Source organism: Gorilla gorilla, chromosome 12 (assembly GCF_029281585.2).
Source record: "Gorilla gorilla gorilla isolate KB3781 chromosome 12, NHGRI_mGorGor1-v2.1_pri, whole genome shotgun sequence".
In the NCBI taxonomy this organism is placed as follows: domain Eukaryota; kingdom Metazoa; phylum Chordata; class Mammalia; order Primates; family Hominidae; genus Gorilla; species Gorilla gorilla.
This window is the reverse complement of record NC_073236.2, coordinates 112,221,756-112,236,744: the sequence shown is the minus strand read 5'-3', so window position 1 is coordinate 112,236,744 and position 14,989 is coordinate 112,221,756. Positions and strand designations below refer to the sequence as shown.

The following is a 14,989-nucleotide window of genomic DNA, read 5'->3' as shown; positions in this document are numbered from 1 at the left end:
GCAACTGGGTGGCTGGGGGACAGCAATGGGAGGGAGACTTTTCACAGTATATGTGCTTTATACTTGAGTTTTGAACATGTGAATATACTTTCTATTCTATTCAGATATACTGAATTTGAAAAGAAAATCCTGTACCAAATAGCCATACCACTTTAGGTCCAAATTTACTGTAGTGTAGTTGCAGTTCTAGTTCTAAATAACAAATAACTGGAAAAAGTAAGAATCATATAATAATTTTGTTACAGTAAAACTATTTGTTAATAAAAGTGGCTGGGGACAGTGGCTCACACCTGTAGTCCCAGAACTTTAGGAGAGTGAGTGAGGCGGGAGGATGGCTTGAGTTCAGGAGTTTGAGACCAGCGTGGGCAACATAGTGAGACCCTGTCTCTACAAAAGATAAAAACTTAGCTGGGTATGGTGGTGCTTGTCTGTAATCCCCTCTACTTGGGAGGCTGAGGTATCACTTGAGCCTGGGAGAGTGAGGTTGCAAGACCCTGTCTCAAACAAACAAAAACAAAACAAAAACAAATCTCTGCTTTGGAAAACAACAACAACAACAACAACATTTGGGGCAAGAAGAATTAAAAAAAAAAAAAAATGAAAACGAAATATGTCTCAGCTTCCTCCAGAGCCTCCTCTCCTGCTATCAGTCTGTGTGCTTGCCTGGTTTTTCCTCCCTTTCCTATTTTGGATACTGGTCTAGATGTGTATCTTCTTCCTCCTCTTTTCACTTATGGGTTGAACTTCCAAACTTTCTGCCTCCTACCCTAACCCCTGCAAGCAATCTTGATTGTGATTCCATCTTCTGCTTTTTCATCTCCTTTGAGCCAGTCTTAGCTTATCCTCTAGGCCAGCCCAGCTTTTTAATGTAGCTGAAAACATCTGTGTTGCTGTTGCTTCTGTCTTTCTATGCCAGAGCCTTCCTGAGGCCTGTGGGGAAGGGTGTGAAGGATAATGATTTGACAAAATGTCCTTCATGGCCAGGCAGGCAGCATTCTTCTGGTGGCCTTAGCAAGGGAATGAGTTTTATCTCTGGTAGGGAGAAAGGGGCTTGAGGCTGGACTTAAGAGTGCTACTAAGGGGGTAAGACTTAGGTAAAAGAAGGCAGTAGTAGCAAGTGGGGCTTCAGGGAGGGCCAGGTAGCTAACATCTGGTATGGGTCACTGTGAGTCGAATGCCATTACTGTCCTTATATTCCAGTTTGCAGGGCTGTCCCATGGTCAATGTGAAGAAAACAGAGGGCTTTCTTTTCGGTCTAGTATGCTTATTCTGGGGTTTCCTCTGTCTCCTCATGCCATATTCTCATTGTCACCTCTGCCTGCTCTGAGTATCTTGTCAACTGAATTGCTATCCCTTTTGTTTTTGCTCTGTTCTCCCCCTGCCTTTCTAATTTCTACTATCTCTTCTTTATACCCTTCCTCAGCTTTGCCCTAATGGGCTTAGCTTTTCTAACTATCTCCAGCCATTGAGAATGTTGACAGGCTCAGCAGTTGCAGTCTCTCACTATATCTTTGTCATTACTACACTGGGTATCCTGCATACTGTACCCCCATCCCCATGCACACTTTTTTTTTTTAAATGCTCAGAGCTATTGCGCTTAAGTGGGAGCTCCAGATAAGTAAGACACTCTTCAGAGGTTGGTGGGAAATAGGGCTTTACACCATGGATCAATCTCCTGCTGCTTATATGTTCTCCTTTGCCAGTGACCTTTGTACTGTAGTCATTTCATGGGTGTGAAGTCATGTAGCATGTGGCAAATTACTTGACTAAGGGAGCAGCCTCATCATAGCTCTGTGTCTGTGACAGTCAGCATTGTTCTTGTCCATTCAAAATCTGTTGGTCTGAATACCTCTTTCTTATTGTTATATGCTTAGATATTCATTTTGTAATTTTTATTGGTAATTTTTATTTTGCCAGAGGTTTCTTTGTCAGTATCATGGTATTTTTAGATAAAACCTTGGGACTCCCTGGAATAGATGTGTATAATTATTCTTTCTTCCTAGGACTGAAACTCAGACTACAGGTGCAGAAAACAAAGCTAAAAAGCTTACATTGCCTCTATTTGGTGCCATGAAAGGAGGAAGCAAATTCAAATTAAAAACTGGAACAGTAGGGGTAAGTTGTGAGTCAGGGTGTTAAACTTTTAGCCCTTGAGTTATCCCTGAGCTAATTTTTCTCTTTTCTTTTTTGAAACTACAAATGACTCATTCCATAGTAATGTGAGAAAGGGCTGTGGGCTTGGTATGATCACATCTTTCCCAGAACTTGGTTCTTGGATTCTTTTTTTTTTTTTTTTTGGAGACGGAGTCTCACTCTGTCACCAGGCTGGAGTGCAGTGGCGCGATCTCAGCTGACTGCAACTTCCGCCTCCCGGGTTCAAGCAATTCTCCTGCCTCAGCCTCTCGAGTAGCTGGGACTACAGGTGTGCTCCACCATGCCCAGCTAATTTTTGTATTTTTAGTAGGATGGGACTTCACCGTGTTGGCCAGGATGGTCTCCATCTCTTGACCTCGTGATCCACCTGCCTTGGCCTCCCAAAATGCTGGGTTTATAGGCATGAGCCATTGTGCCTGGCCGGTTTGTGGATTCTTTTTCTCAGCTTAGGGTTATCAAGAATTGATGAATTAATTTATGCCAATCAATTTGCAAGTAAATGGTTTGTAAATTAGAATAATAGTTTATTAATTTCTCATGAATGTTGCATTTAAGGATGGGTCTCCTGCATTAAATGCTTTTCCCCAGGTGGATAGATGTAGTGTTCAGACTCACCAACATTTGTTAAGAACATAGTGTGTGCACTTGCCTCTGCCATATGATTTTTCTTCATTTAATCCTTCCAACACCTTGTGCTGTGTGGGAATTATTGCCTCTTACAAATGAGGAAATAGAGTCAGAGAAGTTAAATACCAGATCACACCAGCGTTATGTAACTAAGCTGGTAATCAGATCCAGGTCTGTCTCTTGAGCTTTATGATTTCTCTGCTACCCTACAATATATGTCTGTCTGTATGTTTTTGCTTTATCTATATTCCTATTCATAGATTCAGCTTTTAAAAGGTTTTCATTACCCCTAAGAGCTGAACCTTGAGTATTAGTTTGCTAGGGCCACCATAACAAAATACTAGGGATTGGGCAGCTTAAACAACAGAAATTTATTTGCTCACAGTTGCCAGCAGGGTTGGTTTCCTCTAAGGCCTCTCTGCTTACCAATGGCTGCCCTCTTGCTGGCTCTTCAGATGGCCATCCCTCTGTGCACTTGCACTCCTGGTGTCTCTTCTTCTTCTTATAAGGACACGAGTCATACTGAGTTAGGGCCCCACCCTAATAGTGTCATTTTAATTCAATTTAATTTAATTTACAGTCATATTCTGAGGTACTGGGGCTTGGGACTTCAAACATGAATTTGGGCAGCAGGGGGCACAATTCGTCCAAAACACCCTGAATTAGGGTATACTGCCCTCTGGTGGCAGAAGTCTGAAGTCCTAGCTATGTATTCTTTTTGTTTGTTTTGAGAGACAGTCTCACACTGTCGCCCAGGCTGCAGTGCAGTGGCCATCTCGGCTCACTGCAACCTCCTCCTCCCGGGTTCAAGCGATTCTCCCGCCTCAGCTTCCCGAGTAGCTGGGATTACAGGCACCCACCACCACGCCCAACTAATTTTTTGTATTTTTTTTTAGTAGAGACAGTTTTTCACCATGGCCAGACTGGTTTCGAACTCCTGACCTCATGATTCACCTGCCTCGGCCTCACTATGTATTCTGAATGAGTAATGGTTTACCTAACAAGTAGGCTTTTCAATCTGTTGCGGTGGGGACTTAGGTTTTAAATAGAAAACTTTTTACTAAAAAGTCCTCCTTAGAGAATTTTAGAACTAAGTCCTATATTTAAAAGATAATATAGGCCAGGTGCGGTGGCTCATACCTGTTATCCCAGCACTTTGGGAGGCCGAGGTGGGTGGATTGCTTGAGCTGACTAGTCGAGACCAGCCTGGGCAACATGGTGAAACCCCGTCTCTACTAAAAATACAAAAATTAGCTGAGCATGGTGGCCTGCGCACCTATAACCCCAGCTACTCAGGAGGCTGAGGCAGGAGAATTGCTTGAACCGGGGAGGCAGAGGTTTCAGTGAGCTGAGATCGCACCACTGCAGTCCAGCCTGGGCCACAGAGCAAGACTGTGTCTCAAAAAAAAAAAAAAAAAAGATATAACCAAGATATGCTTTGGTTCCTTCCCTCTATTCCATAACTGTGATCAACCTTTTCTAATAAATACTTTTATTGAATGGCTTTGATTAGAATATTTAGCTGTATTCTTTGAGAAATGTCTTCCTCCTTTTCTTCAGGATCTGTTTGATGGATTTACGTGCCTTGTTTCCTTGAAATTACTCTAAGTCTAAAATGAAAAAGCAGCACAAATGACTTATTTCTGATTGTCTGATTTATTCCTTAAAAGATTTTGTAATCAATTGAAATCCTTTAATATCATGAGTTATAACAGTCCAGAATTCCTGTAGCTGGCACTCATCTGAAATAACTATTTTAGTTCCTTACAAGCTATTTTCAAGTGTTTTGTATTTAGTAATCTTTGACTCTAGGAACTAATAAAGACACTTGTTTAGGGTCTATAGAGGGGTAAAATTTCATGTCAAAGTCCCACCTCCAGCAGACTTCTGTGGAGTTCATCAACCTAAAAAGAGTAAACATTCAGTACATTTAGATTGACCTCCTTGAAAAGATTTTTCTCTTGTTGTCATTAAGTAGAACTACTTGTTCATGGTTTTGTTTCCCTCTTAGAAGTTACCCCCCAAGCGTCCAGAACTCCCTCCAACTCTAATGAGAATGAAAGATGAGCCTGAAGTAGAAGAGGAGGAGGAAGAGGAAGAGGAAGAAGAGAAAGAAAAGGAGGAGCATGAAAAGAAAAAACTGGAGGATGGAAGCCTCAGTAGGCCACAGCCAGAGATAGAGCCAGAAGCAGCAGTGCAGGAAATGAGGCCTCCCACAGATCTCACACATTTTAAAGAAACCCAAACCCATGGTAATATCTTTCTTCTCCTTCCTGTGTTGTTCAGTGGGCAGTTACATTGATTGTGGATAGGTTTTAAAAAGCAAGGCCAGTTCTTGTCTGTGCATTTGACTTTGTATGTGATATACTGACTCTGTAGCAAGGAAACATACTTTCTTGGTCTTCTTCCTTTGACCGCCAGTCATTATTTGTCTTCATTGCAAATTAAGGGCAGTTATTTCCAATCCATTCCAGAATTACAGAAAATTGAAGGCTATGGAATCTGAAACCATAGCTGCTGTGGAATAATCCTGAGCTGCTGCCACTGTGTGAGTTGGAGGGCAGTGGAATAGGGTACATGATGGGGCCTGATCAGGTGGTCTCCGGATAAGTCAACCCCTATTCATTTTTTCCTCCATCCCTAAAACAGAGGCCAAATCATAATTGTACCCATTGGACTAAAGTTCTCAAGAAGGGTCTTGCTTCATTCATTTTTTTGTGTTTGGAACCTAGCACAAAACCTGACACATATCTACCCGCCTCAGCAAATATTTGATGAAAAATGTTGAAAGACGGAATAGATTGATATTCATATAGATATATGCATCAATTAATTATGTATTTTCTATATATAATTCTAATTACAAAGGGTTATATGTTCATTTTAGAAACTATAGATCATACATAAAAGTCCAAAGGAAAAAAAAGAAATCCCCACAATCCCACCCCTAAAGATCATTGTTTATCTTTTTAGTATCCTTTCATCCCTTGTCAACTGCAGGGGTTATTTTCCTGCTGGTTGGCCAAACTGGTTAGGAAGATAAAGATCTCAGAAAATAAGGAGTATGAGGAGAAACAATAAAAACTGGCACTGAATGTATGGGAATGCATGCATGTCTCCTTCCACAACAAACCAGGCTTGGCTACATAAAAACTCCAGGCCTGGTATGTAGCCCTTCTCTTGAATCACCTTCATTTGTCTGGGAAACAGAAAAGTTACTGTTTCCTCATCTGTGAGAGGTAAGTATTCTGTATCTGCATTTGTCCTTTTCAAAAAGGTACTTACATGAGCTTGGTCTTTGGGCCATATATTGTGAAGGTGGATATAAACAGGTCAGCAGGAGGGGAGCAATAAGTATTATAATTTTTTTGTTTAACAGACCAAAGTAAGTATGTGTGTGTAAAAATAGCTTAGATTTTGAAACTTGGTTTATAAGATTAAATAATTAGTAAATTTGGCCAGGCACAGTGGCTCACGCCTTGTAATCCCAGCACTTTGGGAGGCTGAGGCGGATGGATCACCTGAGGTCAGGAGTTCCAGACCAGGCTGGCCAACGTGGTGAGACCCCGTCTCTACTAAAAATACAGAAAAAATTAGCTGGGCGTGGTGGTGCATGCTTGTAATCACAGGTACTCAGGAGGGCTCTGAGCAGGCAGGAGAATTGCTTGAACCTGGGAGACAGAAGTTGCAGTGAATTGAGATCATGCCACTGCACTCAAGCCTGGGTGATAGAGTGAGACTCTGTCTCAAAAACAAAACAAAACAAAATTAAATACTTAGTAAATTTGCAGTGATGAGGGATTACCCCAGGCCTTTTTTCCTGTGGTTTGTTTTTATTTTTACTTTAATATTTACTTTTATTGAGACAGAGTCTTACTTTGTTGCCCAGGTTGGAGTACTGTGGTGTGATCTTGGCTCACTGCAGCCTTGACCTCCCAAGGCACATGCTTGTAGAGAAAATAGAGTCATAGGGTCTCCCTGTGTTGCTCAAGCTGGTCTCAAACTCCTGGCCTCAAGCAATCCTCTCACCTCAGCCTCCCAAAGTGCTGGGATTATAGGCGTGAGCCACCATGCCCAGCTTATATATTGCTATTTTATAACCTAGTTTTTTTTCCTATGCCTTAGACTATTCTTTTTAAAATGTGGTTTCAGAGAAGGAGCATAGTGGTTCATCACATGCATATGCCATAATGTATTTAGTCAACTCTCAATTGTTAAACATGTAGGTTATTTCTTAATTTTTGCTATTACAAACATATATATAACAAATTTTGGGGCTAGGCTGGGTGACTCACACCTGTAATCCCAACATTTTGGGAGGCCGAAGTAGGAGAATCACTTAAGCCCAGGAGTTTGAAACCAGCTTGGACAAGATAGTGAAACTCTATCTCTACAAAAAATTAAAAAATATATATATATTGGCCAGGCATGGTGGTACATGCCTGTAGTCCTAGCTACTCTGCAGGCTGAGGCAGGAGGATCTCTGTAGCCCAGGAATTCAAGGCAGCAGTGAGCTATGATTGCCCCACTGCACTCCAGCTTGGGCAACAGAGAAAAACCCTGTTTCTAAAATAATAATAAATTTTGGTGGTCATCTCTGATTTTTAAAAAAATATGTTCTGGGAGTAGAATTTCTAGGCCAAGGAGTATGTACATTTTTGAGGGTTTTGGTAAGTATTGCTAAAAAGTTTTACCTCAATGTTGGCTAGTGTTTTAAGTGGAAAATTGGCAGTCTTCTGTAATACATTTGAAACATATTTATTTAAAACCTTAAGATTAGTTGAAGCTGATGATAATAAAACTGGATGATTATGTACTTAGCTTCTCTTTCTCTTGTTTTTGTTTTTTGTTTGTTTGGCTTTCCACCATGAATTAAATCATGACAATATGCTTTGATATTGCTTTTTATAGAAAACATGTCTCAACTTAGCGAGGAAGAACAGAATAAAGATTATCAAGACTGTAGCAAAACCACTTCGTTGTGCGCAGGACCCTCAGGCAAGTAGTACGGCAGCCTTCATTGCTGCTCTGCACACAGGTGGCTGACTGGTTTCATAAGGGAGGGGTTGGCAGCTTACCTGAAGGCAGCACAGAGAATGGTCGTTTAGTTATGTTGCCACTAGGCCCCTGGACAAAGTTGGAACATAAGAGAGGTTTGTATTTGGTGCCATCCCATTTGCCTTTCTTTTACTCCTCTTCCACCTTCTGGGGTTCCCTCTCCCTCCCCCACAAAGCACCTAATGCCTTGATACTTCCCTCTGGCTGTGCAAAGCTCTCCACAATTTTACATCTCCCAAAGTCAAATATGTACCTATTATGGGAGTGATTCCAAAACTATCTTAAAAGAAATTGTTAAAAGGACTGTTTTACTCTGGTTTTACCTGTAATGGTTAAACTGTGGACTAGTAAAATCAGCCTCATTTTTTTTAACTTGTTCACATAATGTGGTTATATTCAAACTTGTAGAACAGCCTTAGGATTTAAAAACTAGGGTTATTCATCCAGGAAAAATTTTCTCTTGATATAGTTTTTACAGCAGTAGAAGGAATTGTTGAGAATTGCATTGTCATGAGCATCTTTTCTTCAATAATTGTAATGTTCTTTTAGGAAGAATTTTGCCTTTTTATTTTACTTATACTGAAAATAGCTATTGACAGTTTTTTGTTTTTCTTAAATTAGCATCAAGGAATGAATATGAGAAAAGCAGAGGTGAATTGAAGAAAAAGAAAACACCTGGTCCAGGCAAAGTAAGTATTTCACTTGTCTGGGAGTGAAAATGAATCCCTTTGTCATGGACCACATCCAGAAAAGTGAATCTTTGGAGACTGACTTAACAGAGTTCCCAGCAGCCTTATCCCCCTCTCCTAGAAATCTAGATTCTTTGATTTTTGTTTTTGAATATTCTGTTGTCTTTATCACTCTTTTCCCTATAACTGCTCACATACAAGCTATCTCTTTTATTAGTTTATGAATCTTTATATCCTAATTTGCCATATAAAGATATTTGAATAACATATTCTTATTTTTCTCCTTTTATTACACAAAAGGTAGGATGTAATGTACTCCATTCTACATCTGTTTATTTATTTATTTAAACCACTCATGGAAATTATTTTGTAACAGTATATTGAGAGTTTCTCACCATATGGAGGACCTTATCTAACCAGTTCCTTACAGATGGACACTTGCATTGTTTTTAGTCTTTTATTACAATAATACTATAATGAACAATCTTGTATATATATAATTTTGTGTGGATATAGTAAGCTCCCAGAAGTGCTAGGCTGTGTCAGGAGGTCCCCAAGACCACTCACAGGTTAGGTCATTCACAAGAGGACCCAGGTCTCAGCGTATGATTGTACTTGCATCTATGATATACTACAGCAAAAGGACACCAGGCACCATCAGCAAAGGGAGAAGGAACATGGGGCAAAATATGGTGGAAACCTGGCACAGGCTTCCAAGGATGTCTTCCAGTAGAGTCACACAGGACATGCTTAATTCCCCTAAGAACAAGTTGTGGCAACATTTGTGAAGTGTTGCTAACTAGGGAAGCTCATTAGAGACTCAGTGCCCAGGGTTTTTATTGGCAACTGATCACATAGGCATTCCCTGCCTGGCATCTACCAAAATTCAGACTTCCAGAAGGAAAGCAGGTGTTCAGCATGAATCATATTGTTTGTACAAACAGTTTAGGCACAATGAGCCATTCTTGCCAGTTAGGGTAGCAGAAACCTTCCCAAAGTCTAGATTCCCAGATGCCAGCCAAGGGCAAACCTTGCAAATAGGTTTTCAAAGGATAGCAGTCAGCCTTGCTCTGTTAACTTTTCTAAACCTTGGCCAAAAGGTAAATGCCAAATTTCCCTCTATGGGGGCTGTACCATTTAGCACTCATACCTGCAGTGTGTTAACTGCCCCTTTTAAAGAGTGTCATGTAACTCACTGGCTGAAAATCAACTTGTGATGCTTTATGGAAAAAAGGTTCAGAGAGAGAATATTCCCCCAAGTAGGTTACTTATGTCAAGATCATTAATAGAAACTGTTCTCTGTTAGTTTTTGTTTGCTAACAGGCATAAGGACAATAGTTCTTAGAGTTAAAATTATACCTATATATATAATTTTTAAAAAATAGCTTTTGGGTTACAAATGGTTCTTTGGTTACATAGATGAATCATATAGTGATGAAATCTGAGATTTTAGTGCACCTGTCACCCAAGTAGTGTACATTGTACCCAATATGCAATTTTTTATTCCTCATCCCCTTCCCAGCCTCCTCCCTCTGAGTCTCCAAAGTCCATCATACCACTCTGTATGCCTTTGCATACCCATAGCTTAGCTCCCACTTATAAGTGAGAACATATGGTATTTGGTTTTCCACTCCTAAGTTACTTTGCTTAAAATAATGGCCTATAGCTCCAAGTTGCTGCAAAAAAAATTTGCTTTTTATTTTTATTTTTATTTTTGAGACTGAGTCTTGCTCTGTCACCCAGGCTGGAGTGCAGTGGTGTGATCATGGCTCACTGCAAGCTTCAACCTCTTGGGCTCAAGTGATCCTCCCACCTCAGACTCCTGAGTAGCTGGGACTACAGTTGTGCACCACAATGCCCGGCTAATTTTTGTGGGTTTTTTTGTAGAAATAAGTCTTGTTTTGTTGCCCGGGCTAGTCTCAAACTCCTAGCTTCAAATGATCCTGGGATGCTGACTTTTATTGAATGCTTTTTCTGCATCTATTGAGATGATCATATGGTTTTTGTTTTTAATTCTGTTGCTGTAATGTATCATATTTATTGACTTGCATATGTTAAACCATCCCAGCATCCCTGGGATGAAACCCACTTGATCATGGTGTATTGAGTAGGGTGTATTATTTTTCTGATATGCTGTTGGATTCAGTTTACTAGTCTTTCATTGAGGATTTTTGCATCTGTGTTCACCAGGGATATTGGTCTCTAGTTTTCTTTTTTTTTGTTATGTCCTTTCCTAGTTTTTGTATCAGGGCGATATTAGCTTCATAGAATGAGTTAGGGAGGATTCCTTCTTTCTCATTCTTTTGGAATACTTTCAGTAAGATTGGTACCAATTCTTCCTTGAATGTCTGGTAGAATCTGACTGTGAATCCTTCTGGTCCTAGGCTTTTTTTTTTTGTTGGTGGTAATATTTTTTAATTACTGACTCAATCTTACTGCTTTTTATTGGTTTGGTCAGGATTTCTGTTTCTTCCTGATTCAATCTAGGAGGGTTGTGTGTTTCCAGGAATTTGTCCATTTCTACTAGATGTTCTAGTTTGTGTGCATAGAGGTGTTCATAGTAGTCTCAAAGGATCTTTTGTATTTCTGTGGTGTTGCTTGTAATGTCTCCATTTTCATTTCTAATTGAACTAATATAGAATCTTCTTTTCTTGTCTAATCTAGCTAATGATCTATCAATTTAGTTTATCTTTTCAAAAACCACCTTTTTTTCATTGATCTTTTGCAGTTTCTTTTGTTTCAATTTCATTTAGTTCTGCTCTGATCTTTGTTATTTCTTTTATGCTAGCTTTGGGTTTAATCTGTTCATTTTTTTTTTTTTTTTTGAGACAGAGTCTCATTCTGTTGCCCAGGGAGTGCAGTGGTGCAATCTCAGCTCACTGCAACCTCTGCCTCCCGGGTTCAAGCAATTTTCCTGCCTCAGCTCTCCTGAATAGCTGGGATTACAGGCGTGTGTCACCACGCCCAGCTAATTTTTGTACTTTTGTTAGAAGCAGGATTTCACCATGTTGACCAGGCTTGTCTTGAACTCCTGGACTCAAGCGATCTGCCCACCCCAGCCTCTCAAAGTGCTGGGATTATAGGTATGAGCCACCGCGCCCAGCCTGATTTGGTCTGTTCCTGTTCCTCTAGTTCCTTGAGGTGTGACATTAGGTTGTCAATTTGTGATCTTTCAGACTTTTTTTTCTCTCTCTCTGTTTTTTAAATAGAGATGAGGTCTTGCTATGTTATCAAGGCTGGTCTTGAACTCCTGAGCTCAAGCAATCCTCCTGCCTTGGCCTTTCAAAGTGCTGGGGTTATAGGCGTGAGTCACCATGCCTGGCTCAAGACTTCTTGATGTAGGCATTTAGCACTATAAATTTTTCCTCTTAGCACTGCTTTTGCTGTATCCCAGAGGTTTTGATAACTTGTGTCACTATTATTTATTTTGAAGAATTTTTAAATTTCCAGTGATTTCATTGTTAACCCAAAAATCATTTAGAAGCAGATTAATTTCCATGTATTTGTATAGTTTTGAAGGTTCCTTTTCAAGTTGGTTTCTAGCTTTATTCGACTGTGGTCTGAGAAGATACTTGATATGATTTCAATTTTTTTAAATTTGAGATTTGTTTTGTGGTCTATCATATGGTCTATCTTGGAGAATATTCCAGGCACTGATGAGAAGATTGTATATTCTGCAGTTCTGGAGTAGATGTTCTGTAAATATGTTAGTTGATTTGTTCTGGAGTATAGTATAGGTCCAGTGTTTGTTGACTTTCTGCCTTGATGATCTCTTTACTGTTGTCAGTGGAGTGTGAAGTCTTCCACTATCATTGTGTTGCTGTCTTTCTCTTTTGTTAGGTCTGGTAGTAGTTGTTTTATGAATCTGGGAGCTCCAGTTTTAGGTGCATATATATTTAGGATTGTAATATCTTCTTGTTGGGTTGATCCTTTTATAATTATATAATAGCCTTCTTTGTCTTTTTTTCAGTGTTGTTGCTTTAAATTCTGTTTTATTTGATATAAGAATAGCTACTCCTGCTTGCATTTGGCTTCCATTTGTATGGAATATCTTTTTCCACTCCTTTACCTTTAGTCTATAAGAAGCCTCACATGTTAAGTGAGTCTCTTGAAGATGGCAGATGTTTGGTTTGCGATTTATTTATTTATTTATTTATTTATTTATCTATTTATTGAGATGGAATCTCGCTCTGTAGCTCAGGCTGGAGTGCAGTGGTGTGATCTCAGCTCACTGTAACCTCTGCCTCCCAGGTTCAAGTGATTCTCCTGCCTCAGCCTCCCGAGTAGCTGGGACTACAGGCACACACCACCACACTTGGCTAATTTTTGTATTTTTAGTAGAGATGGGGTTTTGCAACGTTAGCCAGACTGGTCTTGAATTCCTGACCTCAGGTGATCCACCCACCTCGGCCTCCCCAAGTGCTGGGATTACAGGTGTGAGCCACTGTGCCCAGCCTGTGATTTTTTTTTTTTTTTGAGTGGAGTATTTAGACCATTTACATTGAATGTTAATATTGAGATGTGAGTTACTGTTACAGTCATCATGTTGATTGTTACCTAGATACTTTTCTTCCTTCATTACATTATTGTTTTATAGGCCCTGTGAGTTTTATGCTTTCAAGAGGTTCTATTCTGGTGCATGCCAACCTTTTGTTTTAAGATTTAGAACTCCTTTTTGCATTTCTTGTAGGTCTGGTCTGGTAGTGACAAATTCCCTCAGCATTTGCTTGTCTGAAGAAGACTTTATTTCTCTTTCATTCATGAAACTTAGTTTTGTTGGATACAAAATTCTTGACTAATGTTTATTCTGCTTAAGGAGGCTAACAATAGGACCCCAATCCCTTCTGCAGTTGTAAGGTTTCTGGAGAGAAATTCTTGTGAATAAAACAATCCATCTTTTCTTTTTAGCTTCCACCAACACTTTCTTCCAAATATCCTGAAGATGACCCAGACTACTGTGTGTGGGTCCCACCTGAAGGTAGATTGTTTTTACTTTTTTTTCCTCTAAGGTTCATTTATTTATATTTTTGAATAGGTAATATAGATTTAAGGTTCAACATAAGAAAGTTACAAGAGTATGTAGTGATAATTTGTATACCATGTTTGGATCCTTATTCAAACAAACAACTGTTTAAAAAAATTATTAGCCAGTCAGATAATTTTGAACACTACCTGATATTTGATGATGCTAAGAAATTATTTTTATTTTTTTAAAGTGTGAATGATGTTGAGTTATGTTTTTTGGAAAAAGTCCTTGTCTTCTAGGAATATATACGGAAGTGTTTACAGGTGTAATGTTATCTTGGTTTTACCAAGTCAAAAGAAAGGAAAACAATTCTGGCTGTGCCTCAGCTACTCGGTTGTTTTCCTCACAAGACAACCAATTGTTGTTAGTTTCTTATGGATACTTATATATAAAATGCTAAGTAGAGAGGAGCATCTATAGAAAAAAAATCATAAAAGTTAACCTGCTGGATCAAAGGTATAAACATTTTAAAGATATTATAAATTGCATTCTATAGAGATTGTACCAGTTTTATGCTCATACACACACCCTTAAAGCAATGTATGAGATACTTACTTCCTCATATGTTCATCACAGCTTGAGATTTCTAATATATTAGTAACTAATAGAATTTAGTTACTAGAGATGTCTGCTTTTTCTATGCTAACAAATGTTAGGGTAGAAATGAAAGAGGGCTGTATTTTGAAATTTCATACAAAAAGTAAAATTTCTACCGTAGAATAAACCTTTTTGTCTATTTTACTTTTTGGCCTACTGATATCTGGATATCTTTTCTCTCCTGACTTTGGAAGAGTAAATAATGTATTTCTTTTTTTATATTCTGATCTAGGTCAAAGTGGAGATGGCAGAACCCATCTTAATGACAAGTATGGCTATTGATTGCTTCAGAATCCCAAAAGAAAACCTTGTGGACCATGTGACATGGAATATTTGGGATAATGTATCAAATTGAATGGCCAGAGAAGTTTAGATGATCATTTGTAAGATCTGGTGACTGGCTTTTCGTTCTGTGTTCTTGGCTTCCTAAATTTATCTGCCCATATGATTCTCATGCATTTGATATTTATGTTTAAAAGTGTTTATATATGTATGTAAAAAGGGAACCATATGTTTTGAGAATTTGTAAAGTGAGAGACATGATCCTATTAAAATAAGAAGGCAAAAATGTTCCTAATATTTTATTTTATTTTATTTTATTTTTTTTTAAGAGACAGGGTCTTACTCTGTCACCTAGGCTGGGGTACAGTGGTGCAATCCTAGCTCACTGTAGCCTTGAACTCCTGGGCTCAAGCAATCCTCCCACCTCAGCCTCCCAAGTACCTCGGACTATAGGCATGTACCACCACCACACCTGGCTAATTATTTTATTTAAATTTTTTGGAGAGATGAAGTCTTGCCATGTTGCCCAGGCTTGTCTTGAACTCCTGGCCTCAAG

General features: G+C 39.2%; 1 protein-coding gene across 1 annotated transcript in view; it reads left to right on the top strand.

Moving 5' to 3' along the window:
• The window catches only part of SLC4A1AP (solute carrier family 4 member 1 adaptor protein), a 31,491-nt gene extending 16,772 nt beyond the window's left edge, over positions 1-14,719 (top strand). The window contains exons 9-14 of the mRNA XM_004029024.5: positions 2,004-2,115; positions 4,793-5,033; positions 7,693-7,779; positions 8,461-8,528; positions 13,437-13,506; positions 14,384-14,719. Coding sequence (XP_004029073.3) covers positions 2,004-2,115; positions 4,793-5,033; positions 7,693-7,779; positions 8,461-8,528; positions 13,437-13,506; positions 14,384-14,433 — 628 coding nt within the window. The 3' untranslated portion in view covers positions 14,434-14,719. The remainder of the gene's footprint in view (positions 1-2,003; positions 2,116-4,792; positions 5,034-7,692; positions 7,780-8,460; positions 8,529-13,436; positions 13,507-14,383) is intronic.
• Positions 14,720-14,989: the final 270 nt, after the last annotated feature.